This window comes from Amblyomma americanum, chromosome 7, assembly GCF_052857255.1.
Source record: "Amblyomma americanum isolate KBUSLIRL-KWMA chromosome 7, ASM5285725v1, whole genome shotgun sequence".
NCBI lineage: Eukaryota > Metazoa > Arthropoda > Arachnida > Ixodida > Ixodidae > Amblyomma > Amblyomma americanum.
Genome location: NC_135503.1, coordinates 131,593,283 through 131,620,536, shown reverse-complemented (window position 1 = coordinate 131,620,536; position 27,254 = coordinate 131,593,283). Strand labels below are relative to the sequence as shown.

General features: G+C 44.7%; 2 protein-coding genes across 9 annotated transcripts in view; one reads left to right on the top strand and one right to left on the bottom strand.

The window, feature by feature from the left end:
• LOC144098060 (uncharacterized) overlaps nucleotides 1-26,031 on the bottom strand; it is a 75,893-nt gene extending 49,862 nt beyond the window's left edge. Inside the window, exon 1 of the mRNA XM_077630619.1 lies at nucleotides 25,975-26,031. The gene's annotated coding sequence lies outside the window, so the exon portion shown is untranslated. The remainder of the gene's footprint in view (nucleotides 1-25,974) is intronic.
• Nucleotides 1,603-16,600, top strand: LOC144099576 (uncharacterized). Of its 8 annotated transcripts, none has more exons than XR_013307437.1 (7): nucleotides 1,603-1,948; nucleotides 2,960-3,080; nucleotides 6,222-6,289; nucleotides 9,047-9,206; nucleotides 11,879-12,035; nucleotides 13,319-13,476; nucleotides 16,414-16,600. XR_013307437.1 is itself a non-coding variant. In XM_077632996.1 (6 exons), the coding sequence occupies exons 2-5, from the start codon at nucleotides 3,013-3,015 to the stop codon at nucleotides 12,009-12,011; spliced, it is 429 nt and encodes a 142-aa protein (XP_077489122.1). In that variant the 5' UTR covers nucleotides 1,603-1,948; nucleotides 2,960-3,012; the 3' UTR covers nucleotides 12,012-12,035; nucleotides 16,409-16,600. The 8 variants fall into 8 exon arrangements, 4 of the variants coding, with proteins under 4 accessions (XP_077489122.1, XP_077489123.1, XP_077489124.1 ...); XR_013307435.1 differs by having other exon boundaries at nucleotides 16,409-16,600; XR_013307436.1 differs by lacking the exon at nucleotides 1,603-1,948 and adding an exon at nucleotides 2,305-2,612 and having other exon boundaries at nucleotides 16,409-16,600.
• Nucleotides 26,032-27,254: the final 1,223 nt, after the last annotated feature.

The following is a 27,254-nucleotide window of genomic DNA, read 5'->3' as shown; positions in this document are numbered from 1 at the left end:
TTGTGTGGGCAGAGAGATAGTATTCCCGCCTTCGGCCTACATGGGTCCTGTGTGGAAAATACAGGGGCTAAACTTTGGGCTGCACAGCGGCGAAGCGTTGTAGGCATGCAGTTTGGGCTGTCTGAGCAACGCCTACGTTGGTCCCGCATGGGCTAGGCGTGGGCACGTTTGTCATTTCCGCATCTTCCCCGCCTTTATCCTAACCAGGGTATGAAAGGGCTAAGCATGGGCTGCATGCAGTTCGTGTGCATAAAATATGGGGTTACATAATGGTGAAGTGCGGGCAAACCCAATAGAGGCGGCCCCTGCAGCACCCTCAAGGATCCAAGGAGGCTAGCTGCGTGTGGGCAAACATACAATATTCCCGCCTACAGCCTACAAAGGCACTGCGTAGAAAATACGTGGACGGCGCATGGGCCTATATCAGCCATTCCCACACATTCCCTACATATCTGGTAGAAAAGGGCTATGTGTGGACTAGGCAGTGGCAAAATGTGTGTGCGTGAACCTGGGCTATACGACGTTGAATTGCGGGCAACCGCGATGGGGGATTGCCGTGCATCACTCTGACGACACTGTGTGTGGAAGCAGGAGTATATTTCAGCCTGTAGCCTTCGTAAGTCCTGCGTCGATTATTCTGGTGTTTGCGGTGCAGAAACATCACGCGTAATGTTACCGATCGTTGCCCGGCGACACCTATGGACATGTAGTTCCACTTACATTAGCCTGGCTGCATATCCTACATTACATGTAAAAGGGCTGCATGGGTACCACAGCGATGGAGCATGGGCGCATGGGTGAAGTGCAGGCATATATATATGCTCAGTATATGGGCTGCCACTCAGCACGTTGATGAAGCCAGACGAATGTGGGCAAATAGCTTGCATTCCCGCCTAAGTTATATGCGCTTCAAAATGGCAAAGCTTATAGGTAGACGAATTCCGGCTGCCAGCAATAACTGAGGCGGTGCCCTCTTCCGACCTATACCCTGGTACAAATGGTTCTTGTCAGTTTTGTTGGAGGTCATTTGATAATTTGAACTTTTTATGGTCCCTTGGTGTTCGATTTATTGAGATTTTGCAGTAATACACATTTTGTTGAAATCTACAATAGCACCTTTGAGATTAACCTTTTTTTTTTTTTGAAGTTGAGTAAAGCAGACTTGTTCTGCAGATCATATCTTTGTAGCATAAGGCGAAATGTGGTTTACGAGAAACTTAGTGCTGTGCTAAAAAATATGCAGTGAAAGCTCTTTATTCCGGTCGGCAAAAGACCAGAAAGAAAAGAGAAAAGCTAAGAAAACAATTTGTAAAGTTGTTCTGCAAGGAGCTGAAACATTGTCGCCTGCTTTTGACATGAAAACTGCACGGCAATGATGCACGGAGGCGCGGAGCGCCTTAGTCTAGCTGCAATTTTGTAACAGTTTGCAGTATATATTTACCATGACGCCACGCTAATAGCCACGCGCCAGCGCCTAGCGTGCCTCCCAACGCCGTTCAAATCCAGCGCGCTGCTGCCAGGTCACGTGGCAGGACGCAGCACACCCTCATCCCCCCCTCTCCCTCGGTGCATTTCCGGAGTGATATCCGGCTAGGCCTAACGCCGCGCCGTGCTCCGTGCTGCTGCTGTTCGTGTGCTGTTTGTGTCTGATTTCAAAATCGTTCCTTCAAACTTCCGTTTGGATTTTTTGCTTATAGTAGCTTGCGCCGCGTGTCAGCAATGCAGCCGTTCGCGTACTTTGTGAAAAGTGACCACGCCGAGAAGCATGGAGCCGTTTCATATTGACAACACGTTCGGCTTCAACCGTAGCAACCGCGAAGCAAGAGAAGAAAGCGGTTACTGGAATGCGTCGAGTCCTCGTTTCCACAACACGTTCGACTTCAACCATAGCAGCCGCAAAGCAAGAGAAGAAAGCGGTTACTGGAATTCGTAGAGTCTTTGTTTCCAGGTGAGACCCATATTGTATCGCAAGAGTGCGTGCAATTTGTGACCGCGAAAATAAACGAGCGAGCGCAAAGGCGAGAAGGAGCGGAAGGGACGAGGCTCTGTCCTGTTCGTTTCCCTTCGGCATTGCGCGTGAGTCACTGGTTGTTTCCGCGGCAGCAAAGTGCATTCCACATCGAATCATCAAACTGCTGGTCCGTCAGTGTTCACAGTGTATGCGTTGCGACGCGAGCGCCGAGGTGTATGCATAGATGCGTTTGCTGAATGGCAGGCGCGCGTAGGAGTCCTAAATGTAAATGTGGCAATTGTATACCGCCCAGCAAGGCGCGTGACTATGTTTAGGCTTTCGTTAAGGTGGTTGCCCGACTTCCTGTTCATTATTCGACGTGGGGCGTGATCGTGCACTGCCTGCACGCGTGTTTTTGACGCCAGTATCGGCCCGTTGCGAACTGCCGATAGCGTGCGCCGCTCGGTCTGTTTAGCGTTCTGTTATTCGCTACGCGTATGTGCGTCTTTATAGTAATCTGATGTGGCGTCTTAAGGTTAGAACACACCTCTACGAGCCGATTACACCAGCTGTCAAGCTCAAAGTGGGAGGGGTGTGACGCGTCAAGGCATGCAAGCGACTGAGTGAATTGAAGCGACGTGTCACTGCGATACCACAACAGGTAGCTGCCTGCTCGATCACTTTTGTAACATTGGTACCGTTGCCTGCAGCTGTAAAGTTCTTTTAGTTGCTGGCGGCCGTGAATAAAAGTCACTGCTAAATGATGACGAAGAAGTAGCCATAGAAAAAGAGCGCTTTGTAACCCTTTCAAATTAAGTTGTTTTGAATAACCTAAGTAGTACAGAGCTGATCATAAAAACTAGTGTGGGCAAGTGGCGTTATGTATTTGAAGTTTGGCTGTTTAAACATTTTCTTGTGGTTGTGTGAAATGCCAGCAATACAAATAACTATCAGGAAGTGCCAGGCATTGTGGGTGCAAAATACACAGCTGGAAATTATGTTATGCAGGTGAAGTGCCTTCTCTTCAGTAATGAAGAGGTCTGAAAAGAGCTTCATCGGAGATGTCTCCACTGTCGAGATTTGGGGCTGTTCTTGTCTGTGCCTGTTCAGCATACATTGCAGAGCACAAGTATGTGTCGAGTTTTCTCAGATCTGTTTTTTTTCACCTCTGCATTGAGATCAGTGTGTTGCAATGTCTGCTTTGGACCAGAACGTTGATGGCATGTATTGGCATTCCCCTATTCAAAATAACGTGTGTGTCTCTTCTCAATAGGTCATCATCAGATAGTGCCAGTTTCATGCTCAGAAAGAAGCAGTGCTTATATACAGGGGTGTCTCGGCTGGCCTCGGAACCCTTACAGAACTAGCGAGGAATCTGAGACTTCCTGTACTAGAATGCTTATAAAGAGCGTATGAATCCGAAGCAATCAACCAAATTTCTTTTTCTTGTTAGTGGTGGTTGGAACATTTCTCCTGTCATTTCTAAAATTTCGTGGTGATTTTTAGCAAGAATCATTAACACGTTTTCTTATAGCCAAAACGCAAAAAATGCAACGTTGACAGCACAACACACAGGGTGGAAGAAAAAGGGAAACCCGCACCCTCATACCACGATTGAGTCCAGAGCTGGCCGCTCAACTCCAAGGCTACAAAGCAACAGCGAGCACAATGGCATAGCCTCAGCTCAGCCGCTTTCTCTCTCTCCCTCTCTAGTTCCCTCCCCACCCGTTCTCGAGTCACTAGAGACCCCCTTCAATGCAGCCAGGCTTTTAAGAAATGCCAATATGAAGTAATGGGCTACAGGGCAGCATTCTAAGGTGATATTACAGCATGGAACAATGCTTTTATTCTTTTTTCCTCTAGTATCCATCTCCCATGGCACTCCTCATAGACACTCATAGTAGAAGGATAACCATGTCAAGCTTCTGCAGTAATGCCGGGGTCACATGGCACTCCTCAGAGACTGGTCCAGCAAATACGTTTTATTTCACTTGATGAAAAGAATATGAATGGTGTTATATAGTGCAGCTATGAATGCACCTCAAAGATGAGAAACATTAATTGGACTTGAAGCTTGGCAGCTTCTCTTCATTGGCGCTAATTTTTACACAAACCACACAGAAAGAACAGACAGGACAGCGCCCGTCCTGTCTGTTCTTTCTGTGTTGTTTATGTAAACATTAGCGCTGTTTTTACTTTTGTTACAGAATGTTACACCAACTAGTCCAGCAAGAGGTACTGTTAAATGAACTTTTTACTGTAGTTGCAATATTTTTACTGCCTCTAGATTTGAGTGGAAAATAAGCACCGTCTACTGCAAACTACTTCAAGGTCTGTTGAATTATAGCCTGTGCACAAAAAAGCTAAAAGTGCTAAATGAAAAAAGGTGAATGTTCACCATAAATTGTTACCTCTGTGATTATCTTGGTCAGTTCTGATTTTTTTTTTGCCATTTCACTTGCTTGGTGATGACACTGTGCAAGTTCAGTGAATATACTTGCTCTGTTACACTTACAGGAAATTAGGAGCTTGTAGTGACCTGTTTGACTCAGCCTTTCGGCATGCTACCTGATATCATAGTTCAACAAAGCTTGAAACTGCATATACTATGGACACCAGATGTTTACTTGCGTCTTTTTTCAAATGCCTTAGACATTAATGTGCAGGCGCGGACAGAAGTAAACGAAGCGCGCCGCACAAGAAAGAACTGCTTTTCAGCGCCGCCTAGCAAAACCACACGTAAGCTCAAAATCGCGACACGCATATGCAGGCCCCCTACCAGCGCAACTCTCATTGCTCCGCTCGCCTCTCATTCGGCCGTAGTCAGGGTCACGCTGATGATGGTTATGTTCAGATGGTTGCGCCCTTAGTAGCGAGCTGGCATTTCGGAGCACACAGACCGCTGCCTTGAAGCCAAAAATCCCGCGGGGGCGACGCTATCATTATGTCGTTTCATCTGTGACAGCTGTGGCGCGTTTCCATTGCAAATAGCGCGCGTCCTTCGAACTTTAGTTGCTTCTGGGATTCATTTCCATCTCGCTATAGACAAAATAAACTCAAAAGCACTCGATCCACCACCGCAGTTTCGGGATCTTTTATACAGTTACCGTTCATTTTCGGCTTGCTCCTACGAGGAACCGACGGAGCGGCAAAGCATGCGCCCTGTGTGTCTGTACTGCACCACAGTGCTCCTGCATTGGAACCTCGCCTAGGAGGTCAGCTTAAAAGGAGATGAAACCGCCGCTCTTGGCGCTTTTTCCAGCGCGATCCAGCGTCTCAAGGATAGTGACTGCTTCCAAATGTGCTGGATGCAGCTGTTGGGTTTTCACACCTATATTCTCAAACAGACCAATGTCTATATGTAACCGGTAGCTGTGAAGTAATACAGCTCGTACAGAAGAGTTTGGATCACTTGCTGGGTTCTGTCGTGGCTCATACTCTGATTAGTGGGCGATCACGGATACTTACATGCCGAATTTCGCACGCGGGGCACGCAACAGTGACGCACTGCTGCCGCGGCATTCATGTGGGTGAGACAGCGGGTGCTTGTAGTCATCCTAAGATCCAAAGGTGCATGCAAAGTGATTACCATGAGCTCTGCTCCGCACATGACAGCGCGATACGCAGCGCACTGTCTCAGTGGTAATAAGAGCAGGATCCATTATAGGGGCAGATTGTTTCGGGGGAGACAGGCAGAGTGCATACACTAGCGCTGCGTCAGCGCCTGGTAGGAACAAGGCGAATCATCAGTGATAACTGTAGAAAATTAACACAAAACTGCGGCAGTACGCCGAGTGTTTCGAGCGCGTTTGCTTGCGAGTGAGACGCAGCAGAGTCCCAGCGGCAGCAAAAGTTCGAAACATGCGGGTTGTTTGCGGCACAAACATGCCTCCAGCTGTCTCAAACGAAGCGGCTTAATGGTAGAGTTGTCCCCGCGCAATTTGCCTTATCAAGACAGCGGTCTTTGTTTTCCGAAATGTTCGCTAGCTACACAGAGCACGACCATCCAATCATGATCATCATCAGCACGACACAGACGCCGGACGAATGCGAGGCAAGCGGAGCATTGAGAGGGTCGCGCCGGAAGCGGGCCTGCACATGCGCGTGGCGATTTCCAGCTCTCGTCTGGTTTGGCTAGGCGGCGCTGACACGCAGTTCTTGTGTGGCACGCTCTGTTTACTTCTGTCCGCGCCTGTACATGGACCACCCCGTGATATTTGCTCTATGACTGGTAAATAATTTATAATTGTCTTTCTCTTTGTTGTTTCAGTATTATCAACCGAACGATGGCTGTGACGTGTAGTTGGTTTTCAGGTCATGGCAAAAGCAAGAAAACTGGTAATATAACTGCTGCTATGGCATTTGTTGTCATTCCAGCTTTTGAAACAGGCTGCTTTAGGTGTTGTAGTGAATTAAAACTGCATATCAACATTTATATTGTAGCCTTTTCCATGCCTCAGCAGACCAAAAGGCCAACTAGGCATCACAGCCATCATTTGGCTGATCAAGCCTAAACAACATCAGAGAAGGAAATGGAATTATAAATTATTTAATGATAGGCAAATACCATTTGGGGATTCGTGTATTCTAATGTCTAATGCAGCGTTTAAAAAAATATGTGACCAAAGTTGCATTTTTATAGTCCTCGAAACTTATTTGTTAGGTGTTGTCTATTTCACTGTTCTCAATTTGCAGAGGTAGCAGTGTTCAGTACTGCTTACCTTCTTTTTGTTGTTCTCTTTTCATTCATTGGTTGGGCCCTGTTTTCCTGTGTTATTCTGTGTTCTGTAATCGCATAGTGCATCCCTTCTTTTTTGTTTGTGCACCACTTCTGTTCAGTTTTTTTTTTGTGGCAGGCCTCATGACAGCTGGCAGCTTTCCTTTCATTTTTGCCCTCTCCTCTGACAGTGCTCATGGTACTAGACAAAATATAGTTTACTGAAAGGTTGAATTCTAAATTGTACAACATCATTAAGGTGCCCTCTTCCTTTTTAGCACATGCCATTAATGGTGATGCCTACTGTTGCCAAGAATCTTACATTGACACAAATTTGTTTCACAAGTGCAGGGCATGCTTTGCTCTCATGTAGAGTTTGTGCATTTACAGTGTATAGCTTGTACATCGTCTCTTAGTTCGTGACTGACACAGTGGCCTCATTGGTTGGCTTTTATATTATTATGAAGGTTAGAATTTGTTTTTCTCACTGCTGATGAGCTTTACAGGAGCTTATGATGCCTTCAACAGTCATGTCTTTTTTATTGCTTTAGTTAGGATACTGAGGCTCAAATGAGCGAGCATCTGAGACCAAAATACCAGTATAACTTCGTGCCGTTTGTCAGCTTTCCTTATGATGTGCATAACTGTTCAAGTAGGAAATAATTTCAGGTCTTAGTGGTCCTTCATTTTCTTTTGCTTTTCAGCCTTTATGCCAGATGTCAGATTTTGGAGGATAGTTTGTCACATCCTTCATCATTGAAGTAGGTAGCACAATGTACCAGCCGTGACAATTGGTCATTATAACTAAGCACCCCACCTTCCCTTTATGAGCACACCAAAGCTGAGATCTGATGGCAACTTTGATGAGTATTTACACCTGAAGTTGTCTTGTTACAAGCATAATGTTACGGACCACTTTAAAATTTCCTTATGCTATTAGGTTCAAATCATGTTTTTGCTTGCTGTCAAACTCGCTCAACGGCACTTTCATTGTGAAAATTAGTATAACACTTGGAAAAGGCAGCCAAGTCCTTCATTGAATGTGAGTGGTGCACACTGGAATCCAGCTCCTGCAGCAAATCATGTGGGTCATATTGGAGGTTGTGTTAAAAAGTAATGAAGCATAGATATGAAAATGGTGATACACAGTTATTACCAATTTGTGGCCCTTGACCAATTTCTGTCTTTTAAAGGCACTGTACTAAAAAGAAACTGAAGTGCACTGGAGCCGCTGGAAACATTTTGTGTGAAGAAAAGGCATAATGACTGTGCTCATGACAATTTCATGATTGTGCAAAATTTCAGAATGACCATTTTACTACTTCTTTATGAATATGTACTCTCTAGTGTCACATAAGGTGTAATGACAGAACTTGTCTCTAATTTTTCTTTGCACTTCAGTTTCGTTTCTATTTATATTTTGTATTTCTTACCATGAACAGCACAGGCCATGCACTCCTGTATTACTTTGTATAAGAAAACAGTGGCAAGTCAAGTGTCTGCGTGTGGGCCCCTCGTTGAACACTATTCTAAGGCACTAAGTTGTTTGCCTTGGACTCAATAGTTCATGCGCTTCTAGCTGAAAAAATAAGTAATGTTTCGTTCAATTTTGACTACAAGAACTTTGCTAACTAGGCAGCATGTTGAGGATACATTAGATTTACTGCAGGTCAACCGGCATTAGTGCCTTGCTTGACAAGGGCATGGGCAAGAACTGCAATTAGAAAATTGCTCTTAGCAGTCACTGCGAAGCCGCCGCGGTGGCTGAGTGGTTATGGCACTCGGCTGCTGGCCCGAAAGACGCGAATTCAATCCCGGCTGCAGCGGTCAAATTTCGATGAAGGCGAAATTCTTGAGGCCCGTGTACTGTGCGGTGTCAGAGCACTCTAAAGAACCCCAGGTGGTCGATACTTCTGGAGCCCTTCATTACGGTGTCTCTCATAACCTGAGTCGCTTTGGGACGTTAAACCCATATAAACCAAACCAGTCACTGCGTGTTGATTTAAACACTGGCAGTGCTCCTACTATTTTTATTTTCAGTATTTGCTACCACACATACTAATCTGCGATTTTCAAGGATGAAGTCAGTTCCTTTTCAATAATTGTGCAGTTAAAGTTGCATGTTCTAAAATTCGAAGCAAGCAGTTGCCTTTTGTACTTCACACTCCTATCAGAACTCACCACTATTGCATGACACCATCAACATCAAGGTGCAAGTCTTGTGTTGGTAATAAAAGAAATGGTTTCTACTTTCTTGTTTCAACAGGCGTTAAAGCATACTGCTGTTGTTGCTGTGAAGCATACAAATACAATTATTATCATATTCCTGGCTGCAAATATGGCTAAGAATTTTTATATGCGTGTTCTTTTTCCTTTAGGTGCATCTGAATTCAAGATAGAGAAGGCAATGTATGACACCGTGAAGGGAATCCCAATGGATGCAGTATTTCACAAGAGAACTGCCATTCCCATCTGGTCAACAGAAGCATTTGTACTATGCAGTTCCAGTGGCAAGTGCTCAGGAGGTGACAGCGGAAGGCAAGGAAAAGGTTCTCCACAAGGCTCAGAATAGAGGGCTGGGATAGTCGGTTCTGGGAAGAATTGTGAGACATCATTCCAGCGCACAAAAATTATGTCCGGTGTCCGTGGTGTCTATCCTCTTCGTTCGTGTATTTTTGTGCGCTGGAGTGTGAAAAATGGATGCACTGAGAGGTAATTGCTAGCTGTAGTTGGATTTATCTCGGGGGCATATACTCACTCCATCAGTGTATGTGAGAATTACGACTCAGGTTTGTTAGTGGTTTATAATATGAAAGCGCCAAACTAAGGATAATGCCAGACATACAAGACGTGATCAAATAATTGTAGATGTCTTCATGTGAAAGTTTATTTACAGGAGGTTAATTGATGGGTTCAGTTAGCTCGTGTGAGGATAAAAGCAGCTTAAAAGCCTACGCTCTATGTTCAGTGCGGCAGTGCATAATCAGTGAAATTACTCATAATGAACAACTTTTAGTGAATATGTACTTCTCTTGCCATGGAAACAGAAGATGGACGGTACTTAGCAGTCATTTGCCCTGAAGCTTGTATTTTAGCTACTGAGGCCTAAGTGATGCTGATTCAGTAGGCATACGTGGGTGCCGCCACATTTGCCATCATGAATCCTCTGGTTGCCTCTACTTAACAATGAAAATTTGTATGTTATAACTTGTAGCCATCACTGAAAGCATTTTGCATGAAAATAAGCTTGAATTGAATGCTAGCTGGCCTATTGTTTAACTGTCAGATGCCATGATGGAAGTGACTGTTAGAGTCCATCATGTAGCCCATAATGAACCCCTGTTTGCCCTTACCTTCTCTGCTCTCTTGTCTAGCTGTTATGCATACAGTTTTACAAGTCATGTTCTAACTTCAGCTACTTCATTTTACATGTAAAAAGATTTTGGCTACTTTTTACTTAAGCATAGGTGTGCTTGAGCACTCTTGCTAGCTTTGCTGCATGGTTTGTAAAAATAGTTTGTAGCATTGAATATGACAAAGCATATCTTAGCCACTTTTTTTCACACTTAGCAGGGACGGCCCAGCGGGGCCTGTAGAGATGGCTCGAAGCGGTTGCAATATTTTGTTGCATACATGTTGGGAGGAATCATGCGACTAGTGAGTTACGTATATGTGTGGCAGTAAACATTGCTACTTTGGAAAAGGCGCCGGTCTGCCATACAATGTCAGCGAAGCTTAACGAACCCCGCTTGGTCTAAACTAATTTGGAGCCCTGCACTACAGTGTCCTGAAGCCATTATTGTTTTCTGCCTTGCTGTGAGAAGCGGATCTTGCAAGTGATCTGCCTGCTTAGAACCAGTCAACTTGTTAAGCTTATTCACTTAACTCATAATCAACTCAGACATTTTTTATAACTGGAACCTTAACGCTTGGATGCACCAAAAGAAGTGCATCTCACTGGAAGACAGGGCGTGCTAGGCACTATAGTGGGCAATGCACAGTACGCAGAATCTAGTGTGGGTTTTGTATGTGTGCAAGTGTCTGCAGGTACTCTGCAGTCAACTGCACCAGAGGCTCAGAATGTGCATAGCAAGCTATACCTAAACAAAACTCGTGCGCTCAGGCAGCTTTGGTTTTAATACATTTAGCAGGAAAAATAATCTGGCAGCTTTTTTTTTGTGCTTCTGTTGGGGTTTTACCAGTGCCAGAGTTCATCGCATCTTGTTTAAGATTTCCTTTCGAATCATTAACATTCCACCCATGTCATTTTGTATGTGGCATTCAGCTGAAAATAAAATTCCGCAGTCGGCTTTTTATGATTTGCTGCCACTTTTTTGGAAGAAATTAAGAGGAATGGTCTTCTAAATAGATGCAGCGAGCCATGCAGTGCTTTACAGTTCTGCACCCTGTGCGCATAAAGTCTCAATACATGGATTTTGTCACCCTGAAATTTACTCGCATCAGATATTTTTTTTAGTCGAACTACATCTTGTCTCCTTTTTGTGCCCATCTTTATGGGCATCTTGTAATCATTGCTGTAATTCCTTAATTTCTCTTATTTTTGTTTTCTGCAGCAGTAGAATTTCCATATCAATTTATTTCTCTAGGCTACCAAGTATTAGTATCTCTGAGCCTGGTAATGAATCAAATTACCGGAGATGCTAGAGTGCTGTTGATTGTCTCAGAAAGCCTGACTGTGTTGGAAGGACTGTCATGCTCAATATCAGCTGCAATGCCAAAATATGACGAATTCAGATTATGATGCAGGCGTACCCAACTGTATTGTAAATATATGCAGTTAGCTATGAATACAAAAGAAAAACACAATGCAATAATTCACATTTTCATTCACACAGCATGATGATGAACAGGGGCAAGGGAGGAGGGACCTCAATGTGTTTTTTGGTGTCTTCCCCCTTGTCCATGTTCATCGTTGTACTGTGTGAATGAAAGTGTGAAATACTTGCTCATCCAGATACTGATTTCAAGCAAATTAATGTAAGTGGGCTGCTTTATGTGAGTAGCATTGATTTACTGTAAAGCAGAAGTCAGTTGATTTACTGTAGAGGCATTGTGAGTCGTATTGAATGTGTACTGTATAATTGCACCACTGAGCTAAATTTAATAGCAGTATTTGCTGGTTGTCTTTGCACCGTGATTATTATAGTGTATTTCACACAAATTCGTGATTTTGTTCTGTTGTTCTTTAGGCATTGTGGCTACACAGCTGGAGTCAAGCTGCTATCAGGGAAATTCAACCTATTCGACTTTGCCAGAAAAGATGCACGCTATGGTGCTTGGGGCCTCCATCTTGACTATACTGCCAATTTTGTCTACCAATGAAGCTAAGGACGCTTTTGTGCAAATGTGAGCATTTTTTCTTTCTTTACGATACGTGCTTGCTCTTCGGCAAGAACAGAAATGATGTGGTTATGTGCATGCTCCAGTGTACAATCATGTGGAAAATTATGACGCTGCGAGTGTGTGCCATACTATGCCTTACTGCGTGCAGGTGCCATCTGATGAAATGCTCGTGCCATCAAGGCCGGCGCAGCGAGATTGATGGATGTTAGTGCACCTGACTCGACATCAGGAGTGCTTGCTGTTTTACACCATTTGGCATGCATTCGCTGGGATCTCTTAATTTTTCTCACGATAGTATGTCCAAACTGACAGCATCTCAATCAAGACATTCTACGGTATACCAACCACACCAAATCGAATGGTACATCGACCACGCCAGGAAACACCAAACGAAACCACACCAGAGCCGGTATTAGACAACCGGGTCACAGCACAGAAAACCAGACCAGAACACACTAAAGCACACCACACTACGCCACATCAGGACCCGTGTCTGAAAATCCTGGTCTGGTCGGAACACCAGACACGGTCACACCAGAACCAGTGTCTAAAAAAGCCAGTTTGGTGTAAACACCAGAAACGGGCTGGTGTTTTTTTTCGACTGGGTATATGGCATTTCTTTCAATTGTGCCTATGAACTACTGGCAACGTATTGATTCCTTTCAATATAATTTTGATGCATAGTGTTTTGTTCAGCTGTAGGTTAATTTGAGCGCTCTACATATGGTGAGTCCACTTCAGATTAAGTTGGGTCTTCGAAATTGCCTCATGTTGCATTTGGATTTGTAGACCTGAAAGCTTCATTTTGTACAAGTGTATTTGAAAGAGGATTTGCTGTATATAATATCTAGCCTACTACAAGAAATTAGCACAAGCATTAGCCTTGCTGTTCATAGTGGCAGCTGACGGTTATGTTCTTACATCACTCATTTAGCTCCAGACTACAATTTTGCCATGGTTCAAGGTGGCCTTAAAGTAATGGCTTCACTTTTTCCCCCTTGTCTTATTGTTTGGGAAGTGTATGCTATTGAGTCGTGCATAAAAGGAAGTTAATATGATGATGCAAAGATGGGCATTTAGAAGACAACAGAGAATTCTGTTATCATTAAGCTGAGTCACACCACTGTGATCATAGGTCTCTGAGTCCTCTGTATTATCCTGTTCTACATCCTTCTGATTTTTTGTTGACTTGCACATGGTTCCTCGAAGAGGGAGTCTTATGAATGGTTCAATGTATGGTTTTCATGGCATAGTTCACTTTGTATAATCTGTATAATCTATTTCAGATCAAAAAGCTAGCACTCATTGGGAGTGAGCCAGCTGATGAGGCTACAAAACTTATTATGAAGACTAGTGAAGACTCCTGTGGCCCTTATGTACACATTGAAGGGGTGGGGCGAAAAAGAAGCATTTAAGAACCTACGGCTGTACAGCGCAATTTTTGGTGAGTACATGTGAATCTTCTGAAGGGTATAGACACTTTGTGAACACACCATCTAATTGCAGGAAAAAGCTACTTTCAATCTGCCTGGTGTGGTTTTCAGCACTTCCGTTATCAATTACTGAGTAGCCATCCAAATATAAAGGACTATAGGTACCAAATTTTTGCTTGTGCGTTTTTTTCTTTCAAACCATGCGTTAGACATTCTATACATGTACGACCACTAAATAATTTATTATTTAATTGCATAGTGGTGGTTCAAAAGTGCCAACACACACGGACCAAGAGACGAGACACACAAATCAGCACTGATCTTACAACTGATTTTTTTTATTAGGAAGAAGCACGTCATATATATACACACGGAAAAACAGCGCACATGTGCGATGTCAACAAGACTCCTAGTGCTAGTAAAAGGCAAAAACCGCTTTAAAAGCATGTGTGTATCTGCAGAACCGCTACCCACTATGTAGCATATTGACTTCTCGAAGCGATAATGTAACAGATGGTGTACTCACGCACCCATTACTTTTTCTGATAATATGAAACGCCTCAGCTACTTCTCTAGTGGGCTGGTCAGAATGAGTGAACAAGACATCAGTATCGGTGCTAGAAATTTTTTTTAGTGCTAAGATGCACAAGCTTAAAGATCGTTTCCAGGCAAGCGTATCTGAGCACAATTCTTGGCAGTTGTTTGTGTCTATCTTCGCAAACATTTGTCATCAATTCGCGTAGAGGATCCGTTTCTCGTACCTACAGTGGACTCCTCTTAAACGGAACTTGAAGGGGATTCAAAGTGTTCCATTTGTCAGAAGTTTCATTTAAGCAAACCACACATATTTCATGTAGAAATATTTATTTACACTGCACCAGCCCTTACTGATCTGGGCGTGAAGAAAAAAAAGAATCAGCTGTGGTCTGTTTTACATTCTTCACTTGCTTTTTAACAAAGTAACTGTGCATATTTGAAAGGCTTTGCGAAAATTCTGCGCTCCCTTCACGTTCAAAGTACTGTAGCAAAAGTGCAACTGCATTCCTAGCTGCGCTGTCTGGCACCGCACTGGGCACAGGGTCCTCGCACTCATCACTGGAGGAAGAGTGGTCCTCGGCTTGCACTTCTGCAATAATTTCTTCAAGGCTTTCCTCGCGACAGGTGCATACATTTGCATCTATGTCCTCATAGTCTTGTCATGAGAAAGGGGCAGGGGGCACTATTTGATTAAGTATAGTGTCTGCTTCTTCATCAGCAGTACCTGCCTCTTCATGGGCTATTGGATCGTGTGCTTCGAAGCCTGCATGGTGGAAGCACTTCTGCACTGTTGTTGCCTGAACTTGTTCCCAGGCACGGGCCAATATGTGGATAGCAGACAGCAAGTCAATGACATAATCCTTTCCACTGTCAGCACAAAGCAGCATGCGGTGAAGCAGTTGGCGGCGGTAGTGAACCTTGACGTTCTGGATGACTCCTTGGTCCATTGGTTGGATGACAGCAGTTGCATTGGCAGGGAGGAATTCAAGGCTGATGGACTTCAGCCCTTCCACCTGGCCATGGGCAGGGCAATTATCTACGATGAAGACAGCTTTCCTGCCCTGTCTCGTAAACCTTGCGTCCTCCTCCCGCAGCCAATTTTCGAAAATTGCTGTTGTCATCCACGCTCTCCCATTTGCAGTGTAGGCCATAGGTAGATTTCAAATGCCCTTGAAGCAACGTGGGTGTCTCGATTTTCCTACCACCAGCAGCTTTAACTTTTCATCGCCTGCCATATTAGCACCCACCAGCACGGTAATGCGCTCTTTGCTGCGCTTCCCACCTGTACAGGCTTCGCCTCTGTAGGCGAGAGTCTTCGATGGAAGCTCCTTGTAGAAGAGGCCCATCTCGTCGACGTTGAATACGTCTCGTGGCTCATAGCTGTTTAAAATCTCCTGCAGCCGTCCGCATTGCCAGTCAGCGCAGACTTCTCTATTCACTGCATTACTTTCTCCTGAGATGGTTTTGAAGACTTGACCATGGCGCTTTTTAAATCTGCTGTGGGTAGTGGGTAGTGGCTCTACAGATATTCACGTGCTTTTAAAGCAGTTTTTTCCTTGTACTAGCACTAGGAGTCTTGTTGACACTGCGCATGTGCGCTGTTTTTTCGTGTGTGTATATATGACGTGCTTCTTCCTAATAAAAAATCTGTAGTAAGTTCAGCGCTGGTTTGTGTGTCTCGTCTCTTACATTGTCCGTGTGTGTTTGCGCTTTTGTATGGATCAACACCAACTAGCGCAATGTGCAGTTTTTCTGCAATTTAATTTCTTCTTGGCGCTGTTTCGGTTTCATCAGTCGAATGATGACTGTGACATGTAGATGGTGTTTAATTCACATGAGGCATAAAAAATCGGTTATATTATTGCCGACAGGTCATTTTTGTCATTCCAGGTCTTGGAAGAGGCTGGATTAAATGTCGTAGTCAATTAAAGCTACATATCAGTGATTGTATTAGTTTTTCTAGTTGCATCATGTGACCGCAACATCAACTTGACGACAGTCGGCGTTCGGTCGATGAAACCAAAACAGCATGAGAGAAGAAATTCGATTATAAATTATTTAGCGGGGTTGTAGGCAAGTACTACCTGGTAATCCATGTATTTTATCTAACGCATCATTGGACAGAAGAAAGCACACAATAAATTTAGGTGTCTATATTCCTTTAATGGCTCATGCACCTTTCGGTTTTTCTTATTATGGATATTTATGTTTATTATGGTTACGGATATTAACAGCAAACGAAATTTGCTGATATTTCAAGCATTGCACATTGTAGCATGGCATACGGCTTTGAAGCATTTCCTGAGAGATGTGACTATAATACTTTGGAAAGTGATTTTTATCCACCATACTGAATATCAATTTGATGTGTGTGTTTATTTGTTCACTTTTACATCTGCTATGCAGCGCAGAATCCCAACAGCCACCATGGAAGGCAACAACAGAGTGGCTGCGTTCGTGCTGGGGGCGAGAGACTGGGATGGTGGTCGGAAAGTTCGGATGAAGGGGCGGACCCTTCACCCCAGTAATTGGGGCTTTGTATGCAAGAATGCCCAAAATGTCTTGCAAAAACAAATAAATAAATAAGAAGCATTCTTACTTGCATTGTAATTTCAGTAGTAACATGTGCACAAAAAATACTGATGAAGTGAAGAAAGCCTCTATGGGTTGGCAAGGTGGGCCTTAAGTCTCATTGGGTCGGTGGGCCCAAAGGCATACAGCTATTGGTTTTATATGGGTTACCTTTGTTGACTTCCCGCAAGTTATCACCTAAGAAGCCCACTGGGACCAGAACGGTAAACCACAGGGGCCCAGTACGGGCTTGCCCACGGGTGCCCAGTACGGGCTAGCCCACGGAGGCCCGACACGGGCCAGCCCACAAAGTCCCGACACGGGCCAGCCCACGGTGGCCCGGCACGGGCTAGCCCACAGAGGCCCGGCACGGGCTAGCCCACGGAGGCCCGGCACGGGCCTGCCCAAGTGGATCCAGCGCGGAGCCTTGTGGGGCTATGCAGTAAGCCAACTGGGCAGCCCTTGAGGGTCCCCCCTGATGCCGAGTTGCAAATCCCGCACATATCCCACGCCGGGCCCCTATGGGCAGCCCGTGCCGGGCCCACAAGGGCCCGCAGTTCAGAGCCCCATTTGTGCTACTGGGGCAGACTGATAATGGCTGGCGACTTTAATTTGCCACATATTAATTGGGAAACTTTGTCAACAGGTAATGTAAAAATAAGCAGTGCGAATAAAGTAATGGAAATTATGTTTACTCATAACCTTAAGCAAATAGTAAAGGATTTTACAAGGGTTACATCGAGGTCCCAGTCATTGTTGGACTTGGTTTTCTTATCCCCTAAAGTGGCAGACCACACTATATCTGTCAAGCCGGGATTATCTGACCACAAGATGATCTGTTTGAATGTGCGATTGAACACACAAGTTCGCAAAAAATCGCATGTTTTAATACGGGTCAGAGATTACAGCCGGGCAGACGATACGTCTATCTTAGACGTCTTAGAAGAAAACTTGAATCAGTTTGCAACTGCATCACACCATGAAAGTGTCGAGGAATTGTGGCAACGTTTTAAGGGCACACTGAAATATTGCATTGATAGGTTTGTTCCCACTCGCTCAAAGAAATCGAAGCAGCTCAATCCTTGGATCACTAGAGAGATCATTCAGTTAAAGCGCAAGGTAAAAAGGCTACGAAAGAAAAAAATAGAGCGACAGAACTTTGAAACATCAAAAAGAAGCTCAAAACAGTGTTATTAGATTCGAAAAAAAACTTACTTCAATACAACACTGACTAATTTTCTCACAAGCTCACCACAAAAGTTCTGGCATTATTTTTCAGCGAAAAAGAACGCGATCACACAGGTAATGGATGGGGACGATGAGGTGACTGATAAAAACGATATTGCAAATCTGTTTATTGATTTCTTCCAGTCGGTCTTTAGTAGGGATGACAATGATATTGAGAGTGATCATACAACAATTTACCCGTTGCCATACTCAAGGCACGAGATTCGCATCAATAGGGAGGGCATCTGTGAGCAGCTGCTGTCTCTGGACCCGAAGAAATCGAGCGGTCTCGATGAAATACCGACGGAATTCCTTAAACGGTATGCTGAGTGGTTATCATATTATTTGCAAATTTTACTTGAAAAGTCATTGCGGGATCATTCTTTACCTCGTGACTGGCGCAGCGCAATAGTAGTTCTGGTATTTAAAGGCGGTAATCGACTTCTTGTAAAAAACTACAGGCCAGTTTCACTCACTTCCGTATGTTGCAAGGTTTTTGAACACATAATAGCTAAACACATCCTTCATTTTTTGGAAATAAATGACCTATTGTGTCCATTTCAGCATGGTTTTCGGACCGGCCTTTCGACAGTAACGCAGTTAATTGAAACAGTGAACGACTTTTGCAAGGCTATAGATGAACGTCAGCAGGTAGATGTGGTCTGTGTAGACTTCTCGAAGGCTTTCGATAAAGTTCCGCATCATAAGCTTCTTTTTAAACTACGCAGATTAGGAATCGCTGAAAATATAGTACTATGGATTCAGGCCTATCTAAGTAACCGCTGTCAAGTCGTCAAAATAGAAAGTGCAGTATCGGATAGGCGTGAAGTTCTGTCGGGGGTGCCACAGGGCTCCGTTTTAGGTCCGCTTTTGTTTTTACTGTATATAAATGATATTTCTGCTATCGTCGAATCGCCTGTCAGAATGAAACTTTTTGCCGATGATTGTTTAATTTACTCTCCTGTGGCTTCCCCGGCAGATCAGATGAACATAAATAGGTGTCTTCAGTCGTTAAACTCGTGGTGCCTGAAATGGGGTATGGAAGTAAACTACCAAAAATCTAATTACATGCAAATAACAAGGAAGCAGAATGTTATGATGCTACGATACAATATCGGTGAAAATTCCTTAGATCAAGTAAAGTGTCTCAAGTACTTGGGAGTGACATTAACAAATAATTTTGACTGGCGCACCCATATTGAAAATGTCTATTTAAAAGCCTACCAGAAGGTCTGTTTCCTGAGGAGGAAGTTGCCGAATGCGACTAGAGAAATTAAATTGATTGCGTACAAGACGTTCGCGCGGCCAATCAAAGAGTACGCAAGTGCAGTGTGGAATCCTCATCAAAAGGGTTTAAAACGGCAACTGGAAAGATTGCAAAGGATGTCAGCACGTTTTATATGCTCTAAATACCGCCGCACTGATTCAGTCACAGCAATGCTAAAAGAGTGTCAGTTAGAATCACTAGAAGTAAGAAGAACATAGCAGAAATTGAAACTTTTTTTTTCTGATAATGAATGATAAAGTCAAAGTTAATAAACATCACCATGTTACACCTCCCCTGAAGCGTTGCCCTCGGAAAAATCACAGTAAGGTATTACAACCTATTATTACACGTACTGATGTCTATGGCAACTCCTTTTTTCCTGATGCTGTAGAAACTTGGAATCAACTACCAAGTGACGTTGTGGACCAAACAGATGTAGAAAAATTTGTGATAGGTGTGAACGCGTTCCTGGAAGATTGCTGTGCAAATTCTGTGCATTTGAGTGTTTCTTTTTTTTAGCGAAGAGAATTGCACTTGTGTCTGTATATGTTTCCCTCCCTGTAATAACCCTCATGCAGAGGGTTAACAGTATGAATAAATAAAAAAAATAATTATTCATTTTACATAATATATCACTTTTATTTTTATTTCTTTCTTCTAAATATTTTATCATTGATCTCCTACTTACCCATCTATTAAACTCGTCACTCCAAATATGCTCAACAACCCCTTTATAAATATTTATAGCGCCTACTCCAACTCTTGCCATCCTCACAATTGTTTAAGTTCTTAAATAAGGGACCCATACCTCCCTATATGCCTACTCCTTACCACTCTTCCCCTCCACAAGGGCCACCTTGTAAAATAAACTATCATAGGACGATCCCCATCTCTGAGGAAATAGACTCTCCCAGATCAAAGAATCTTACTAAAACTGCTTCATTCGCATGCTATTCCTGACTACAATGAGTCGGGCTTGGCCCTCTCCCCACGCCAAGGAGTGGGCTTCGCCCCCTCCCAACGAGCAACCATAAGGATTCGGGCTTGCCGCTCTCCCAACAGCAAGGAGCGTGCATCGCCCCCTTGCCAACGATCAATTAAAAGGAGTCAGGCTTGGCCCTCTCCCAAAGCCAAGGAGTGGGCCTCGACCCCTCCCAACGACCAATCATAAGGAGTCGGGCTTGCCCCTTTCTTAACGGCAAGGAGTGGCCCTCGCCACCTCCCAAAGAGTCAGAGCGACCTCGTCCGTCTACGAGCTCTCTTCCTTCATACACAACGAGAGGGGCTTTCCCCACTTCCAACGACATGGAGTTGGCATCCCTCTTTGCAGCGAGCTAGTTAATCTTCAACTCTAATGGCAACAAGCGCATAGACCACTCCGCCTCCAAACAAACAAGGAACGGCATGGCACCATGCTATAAAAATAATGCACAACTACGAAATAAGGCCAGAAAGAGAGGACAAAGGGAATAAAATGAAAGGTGGAAAGGAAAAAATACCCCCTCAGTACTCTATTTGGAGTCTGCCTTCTTTCAACCTTAACTTCCCACTATTTATTCTATTATATAACTTTTCTTCCCTCACCTAATACGCGCAGTCCTATAAAGAAAGGGAAAATGTAAAACGTAAACAGCTCCCAATGAGAAAACTTTAAAAAATGTAAATAAAAACAACTCAACCTCAAAACGCAAAGTACATATCACTACATCTCAATCACTCAAAACATGTAAAACCCCACCTTAAAGGTCTCCAACACAAACCACACAACAAAATCACCTTACACATCCAATACCATACGCACCACTCTTGGACTCCCACCTCTAAACTCAACGCAACCTCCACAACAACATATATCCCCATGGGGGCGGGACGGGGTTACTTACTATTCTTTAGTTTTTCAGCCCAGCACCCCTCTCCAGACAAAAGGGCCCAACCATCCCCAAGCCCATTCAGCACTCTCGGACTACACTATCCTCAAGCCTAACATCTTATTCCCTCAAGCCCTCTCGCCACACCATACCAGCCCTGAAATTTCAACAGACCTTCCTGAACACTTCCTGTAGAAGGAAGACATATAATTTACAAAATGTTAGACAGGCTCAAGAACACACTGTATAGCAACTACTCTTCCTGTTCAAAATAAATCCCTGTTCAAAATAAATCCCTGAGCCTACCTGCCCGCTCCTTCCCCTCTGCCCTCATCCTTTTCTTCCCCAAATTCTTATTGGCCCAATCCCTTTTCTTTTACCTTTTTAATTGGTTTAAGCTTCTTATCCATAGTAGCACGGGCAGGGACACTTTATTTTTTGTTCTTTTTATAGTCCCACAGTAATTTTTGTCACGGACAGGGCCACTTAACTTTGCATTCTTTTTACAGTCCCACACTAATATATGTCTAGCGTAAGGACGCTGGAGAGTGCGGAAAGGCGGCGAATGAGACGGATGCCTCAAAAACGCCGACCAGGGTCTCCAGCATTTCAGAGTCTATTCAGGCTAGTATATACTCAATACGCAGGCCTGCAGTTGCCTTGCGAATTGGTGCATTTAAGTTCCATAGTATTTATGACCAAAGGTGATGTGAATTTGTACAGCTTAGTAATATTCTGCCGCATATCTCAACTATACTGCTTTTTATGGTCGCAACAGATCATGGTCACTATTCACAAAGGGTGTACACTACCCGTTCGACTGCTTATTGAAGCTAGCTGGCCGAGTGACATGCAACCATGAACAAGTCTCAAACAAGAAGAAAATTAGCCCTGTTATCATACAGGTATATTGGCTAAGAGACTTCGAGATGAAACAAATACGCCTTCACATTTATTGTAACTTCGACCTGTATCTGAGAAATATAGTTTACAACTAACCGTTTATTTCACTCTACTTAAACTTAACTTCTAGGAATGCATTCCTACCTAATTACAACTTAAATTACTTATTAAACTACTGCCATCTGGTTTCGGAACATCAAAAACAAACTTTAATAAATTATTTGTGTTAACGAAAGTATTACCGGTCGCATTGTAAATTCTAAAGTGTGCTTGGCGAAAGCCTTGTGGTCAGCCCACTGCATATAAAATGTTGTATATGGCGCCCTAGTGGAATGGCTACAGTGTTTGCCGATATCCCTTTTAATTATCCAAATGTGCTTGTAGTAAACGAGGGACTCTGTGGCGGTGCGCAACCATGTGGCTGCACCGCCACGCGGTCACGTGGTTGATCACGTTGTGCGAAGCAACTGCCGGCGGCACGGCGCCGTGGCTGATCACGTGGTTCGTCCCGTGGTTGGTCACGTGACCAAGTTCCACTCGGCCAGCTGTAGCTATCGCGTCACTCCGGGTTTAATCAGAGCGAAACCATCACCAATTTTTTCATCACGTTTCCCGATTTCATGGGGTACGCTACCACCTCAATTTGGTGTGAAATTTCGTCCGAGGAATTCAAGATTGCGGCCCCTTAGTAAATTGATATAGCAAGCCAACTGGTGATTTATTAATGACGTCATCACTATATCGAATTCGTGATTGACTGCTGAGTGACTGATTTTGTGACGTCATAATTGCTAGTCACGAGATTGTGTTTAATCGCTTATAACTCACTAATTAATGGGTCATCAAAAAATTGGCAGTAGTTTAGCTTTGGTTAAACCTGGAGTGACGCGATAGCTAGAGATGGCCGAGTAGAACTTGGTCACGTGACCAACCACATGCTCAGCCACGGCACCGCGCCGCCGGCAGCTGCTCCGCGCCACGTGACCAACCACGTGACAGCGTGGCGGCGCCGCCAAGCTGAGGGCTCGAAATGCGACCGTAACGTAGCTATCGTTACAAAACGAATAACGAATCAGGTTCTTGGAATCCTCTAGATGACTATAAAAGGTTAGACACCAATAGTAACTAAATTAATATTCAGTTATGATCAGGCTTAAATTTAATTGCTTATAATTTACCTATAACGTCATGATCTAGCTAACGGCATATTCGTAACGGGCTCGATGAGTAGAACATGTTAGATATCAATATCGCCTAATTAGGTTAATATTTAGTCATAGTTAGGCTTAATATGGCAGCCGTGACGTCAGCACTCGGCAGCTCACAATTTCATATCTCACGGCGACCGAGCACCTACCGTCTTGAGGTAAGCCCAAATGGCCCTCCAAAGAGTCAAAAAACTTTTTCGGCCAACATTGGTAAAAAAATATCCGACCTCAAGGCGGTAGGCGACCGCTCGCCGTGAGGTATGGAAAAGTAGCCTGATCCCGTGGTAATACATCGCATGGACGATAGATTGCGCTACGAAACACCTAACACTCGTTACTTCAACGTCTTCCAGACGGTGGCGGCATATCTTTTTTTCCTTCACAGTGTGGTTGCGGTGCCCGACACATAAGCTCGGCCTTCATGTGCGCCATGTCAGTACAGGATAAAGAATCCCAGGTGATACCCCCATCTACTCACACATAGTCATCTAAATATCCGTACGAATGATTAACACCACCACCGGCCACTACAACGCCTTTTCCTGTCTTCCCTTCACTCCCTGCTTCAATCCAGAGACGAGGTTGAGGTGTCCACCGAGAAGGTACTCAATCACTTTAAATTCAGTTTTAACATATTCTAAGGGTAATTCTCAATTTCAAACAAGGGAGGTGTTCGGCGAGTTTAAAATTGTTTTTAGGAAAGAAAATGGCGCAGTAAATGTATCACATGACTCTGTGGACACCCGAACCGCGCCTTAAGGGAAGGGTAAAGGATGGAGTGAAAGAAGAAAGGAAGAAAGAGGTGCCATAGTGGAGGGCTCGGGAATAATTTCGACCACATGGGGATCTTCAACGTACAATAACATCGCACAGCACACGGGCGCCGTATGCGCTCATCTCGTTTCATTACGGCAAAAACTGCATTTAAGGCTTATTGATTTTATTAATGAGCCTCCTTCCAAAACTTTCAGACACAAAGTGCACTCTGAACAACGCAGATACACATAAAAATTGGCAGTGGCTTTGATCGGCTATGCCAAAGTATACGTAGCGAGAGGTACCTTTCCTTGGCTGAGGTTGTTTTTAGGAAATTCTAATGGTGTGATCAGTCACACGACGGGCCTTCACATCATCTTCTGTTGGTTCCAGTTGACCGGCGCCTTCCATAGCCTCCATTTCAGCGTCTATGCGCAGTCTATTACGTTAGGAAGGTCTAGAAAGGCGTTCCTCTCTCTGTTCGGGCGTCTCCGCTGCTCTATTCGCCTTCTGACGCTCATTCTCTCTTTGTTGAGTAGCCAGCTGCGAGGCGACAACATTAGGATCGGAAGAGTTTATCTTCTCTTGTCTGTGCCGCCGTTTAGCAGCGGCGGGCTCTCCTCTGCATGCTTGTCACACGTTGTGATACAGACGACTGACTGACTTATGTTGCTGAGAGGAAGAAGGAAAAAGGAAAGTGCACGGGCCTACCTACTGGTTCAAGCCGAGCCACCCAATGTACACTACGGCTTATTGCTGCAGTGGAGCGTCTGCCACAACGTTGTCAGCGCTAGTGCATGCAGCCCACATCGGTCTCTACCCACAGCCACGTACCTCAAAGCGCGATTGAGGCGTCCATTGCACTGGGGAGCCAGTCATGCGCCTTCTTTTCCTCATAATCATCGGAGTCTAAAGCGGTGTGAGCACTAACGCCAATGAACGCAAAGAACGCCGGCGGTCTACAACTTCATTGCCGCGTTTCCGCTACAACGTTATGAACGCCAACGAGTGCAGCTGAAGATTTGTTTTTAAAATTGCTTTTGAAGAAAGGAAATTACGCAGTAATTGTCTCACATATATCGGTGGACACCCCAACCGGTTTTAAAGAAAGGAAATGTCGTGGTAACTGTTTCACATATATCTGGGGCCACCTGAACCGCGCCGTATGAGGTTTTACTTCTGGCTCACTTGAAGGTCAAAACCTCAAGCACCGCGACATCGTTACGAGGTAGCGTAGTGAAGCTTTCGCTACAAAAAAAAATATTCCACTACAAAGCACAATGTAGCTAGACCCCCAGTGGTCTCGACGTGACCGCAGGTTTAAACGCAGCTGTGAACCGTTGAAAACAGGCACCATTTCCACCCCAGAAGTAGTGCGCAGTAAGAATGCATGATTGATTCCATTTAACGCACACTACACCGTTTTGTTCGAGATTAGCCACAGCCACCTGCTGCCCGTCCTGAACGAGCTCCAAACAGAGCGTTCGTTCTCCTGGTCAAGCGAGAAAGAGGCGCGTCCGGCTCGGACACAGACGCGTGAAGGCGGTCACCGACGGCTGTCGCTGCAAAGCAAGCACAAGACGCAGCACGCCGACCCGTCATGTGCAGAACGCTACACAGACACACACTGCGCCTGTTCGTTTGAAAGTAAAATGGAAAACTCCAGAAACGGAAAGCTCGGGAGGCTTAACAGCACCGCTCGTGCGAACTCCGCTAGGATGGTGGCGAGGGCCAAGCGGTTGCTGTGGTAACAACACCATCTATCCTTTCATCCTCTCCATCGGGACGCCGTTGAGCTCTTCAAAGCGAGGCAATCGCCGCATCTTCAAGCCCGCCTGTCTTGAACCCTGGCATTCTACGGCAATAAAGCTGTTTCACTCTCTCTCGCCGCATCTTCATTTTCTTTGCCAAGTTCTCTCCGCGAACCACAACACAGTAGCACCCCCCTGAAAACTCTGTGGCCATGCATGTGAACATACATACACGTGCCCATCAGCCATTTTGGCCTTCGAATTTTCGTAGTGTCGGCATCAGCACTTGTGATCGTCTAAAAATGCGCATACTAACACTGATTCGAGAGCGGCGCATTTCGTATACGTTTCACTAGTCTTTTCACACTGGTCAAATGGACAATTCACAGAACGACGTGGTGCAAGGAAAGAGACTACTCACCGTCTTGTCCGATCCAGCATCGCTCGAGCTGCTGCTGCTGCTGCTGCTGCTGCTGCTGCTGCTGCTGCTGCTATTGCTTAAACTCTGCCCCTGTGCCATTATAATTGGTGCGTTATTCGCCGAGGCCACTCGCCGACCACGTCCATGTCCACGTCCGCTTAACGAACCTTTTAACATGCGATACTGCAGCGCCATTTCGACTGCCTCTAGCCGTCTGCAGGTTGCCAGATTAACTTCGTCCGTGTGCCGTGATGTGGCGCTACCTTGTGTGTAAAGCGCTGGATTTCTTTAGTACGCAAAATTAAGTCGAAAAGGCGCACGCAAACAAAGTTTTTACTGACTTTAAAGTTTTAATTTAAAAATACAATTAAGTGTAGCAGTTCAGTTTAGCTCTCAACAAAAGTATTTAATTATGTTAGTTGCAAAATTTTTCACAATGATCTGTTGAATTAGCCGACTCTGAGCTCCGTGACGCTGATGCACGGTGCTCTGAGGTGGTTTGAGGTTAGCAGAGTGTCACGCCACTTGCGGCTTTCAGGAGAACTGCTCAGCACTGCTTGAACTACGCATTTGGTAGAGAAGTGACCACTTACCAGATGCTGAGTCTGCCACGATAGCTCAACTCTTGAAAGACGCCACTGATGAATGATAACCCAGCTCAGAGAAGGCGCAACCACCTGTTAACTGCCGCATATTCATAAAGAGGCAAACGATTAAGCCGCGTTTTGAAGCTAACCTTAACCACAATTTTCCTTCCTCCATGTTCGCAACTGTGGCCTCATGGAAATATGACTTCACTCTAAGAGCGGTCGCCGCGCTTTTCAAAACGCTGTCCCGCTTTTAACAGCGAACGTTACAAGCGCAGAAAACTACTGCCTTTGTAAGCGATGTCAGCGAAAAGCCGTTTTTTTTGTCGTGGCCACTTTGGCACAAGCGTGTACGCCCAACGTTTATAAACGTTGAGTACGGCTGCACGCTGTGCCTGCGTTCACATGGCGCAGCAGAGGCGAACAGACGCACGAACGCATCGCCGTTCGGTTGCACATTTCTTCCTCCCTGTTACATCGCAAGTTCATCAGGTAAGAAGCATATTCAATGTAAGATCACGTGTGTGTCTTCTATCTTGAATATCAAGGGTGGTTAGCCATGCAGCCTCCGAAATTTTGTCCTCTCGCGCCATTCCCGTCCCGCTGTTTTTCTTTTTCTTTCTTTTTTTTTGCTGAGAAAATTGGCACCCTGGAAAGTTATTTAGCGGGACGTGCGCGAAGGATGCTGTCAGT

Excerpts from the sequence above, each read along its gene's own strand:
- LOC144099576 (XM_077632996.1), top strand. The coding sequence starts at position 3,013 with ATGTCTCCACTGTCGAGATTTGGGGCTGTTCTTGTCTGTGCCTGTTCA. Across the intron at positions 3,081-6,221 it reads GCATACATTGCAGAGCACAA|TATTATCAACCGAACGATGG; the intron begins GTATGTGTCGAG and ends TTGTTGTTTCAG. Across the intron at positions 6,290-9,046 it reads TGGCAAAAGCAAGAAAACTG|GTGCATCTGAATTCAAGATA; the intron begins GTAATATAACTG and ends TTTTTCCTTTAG.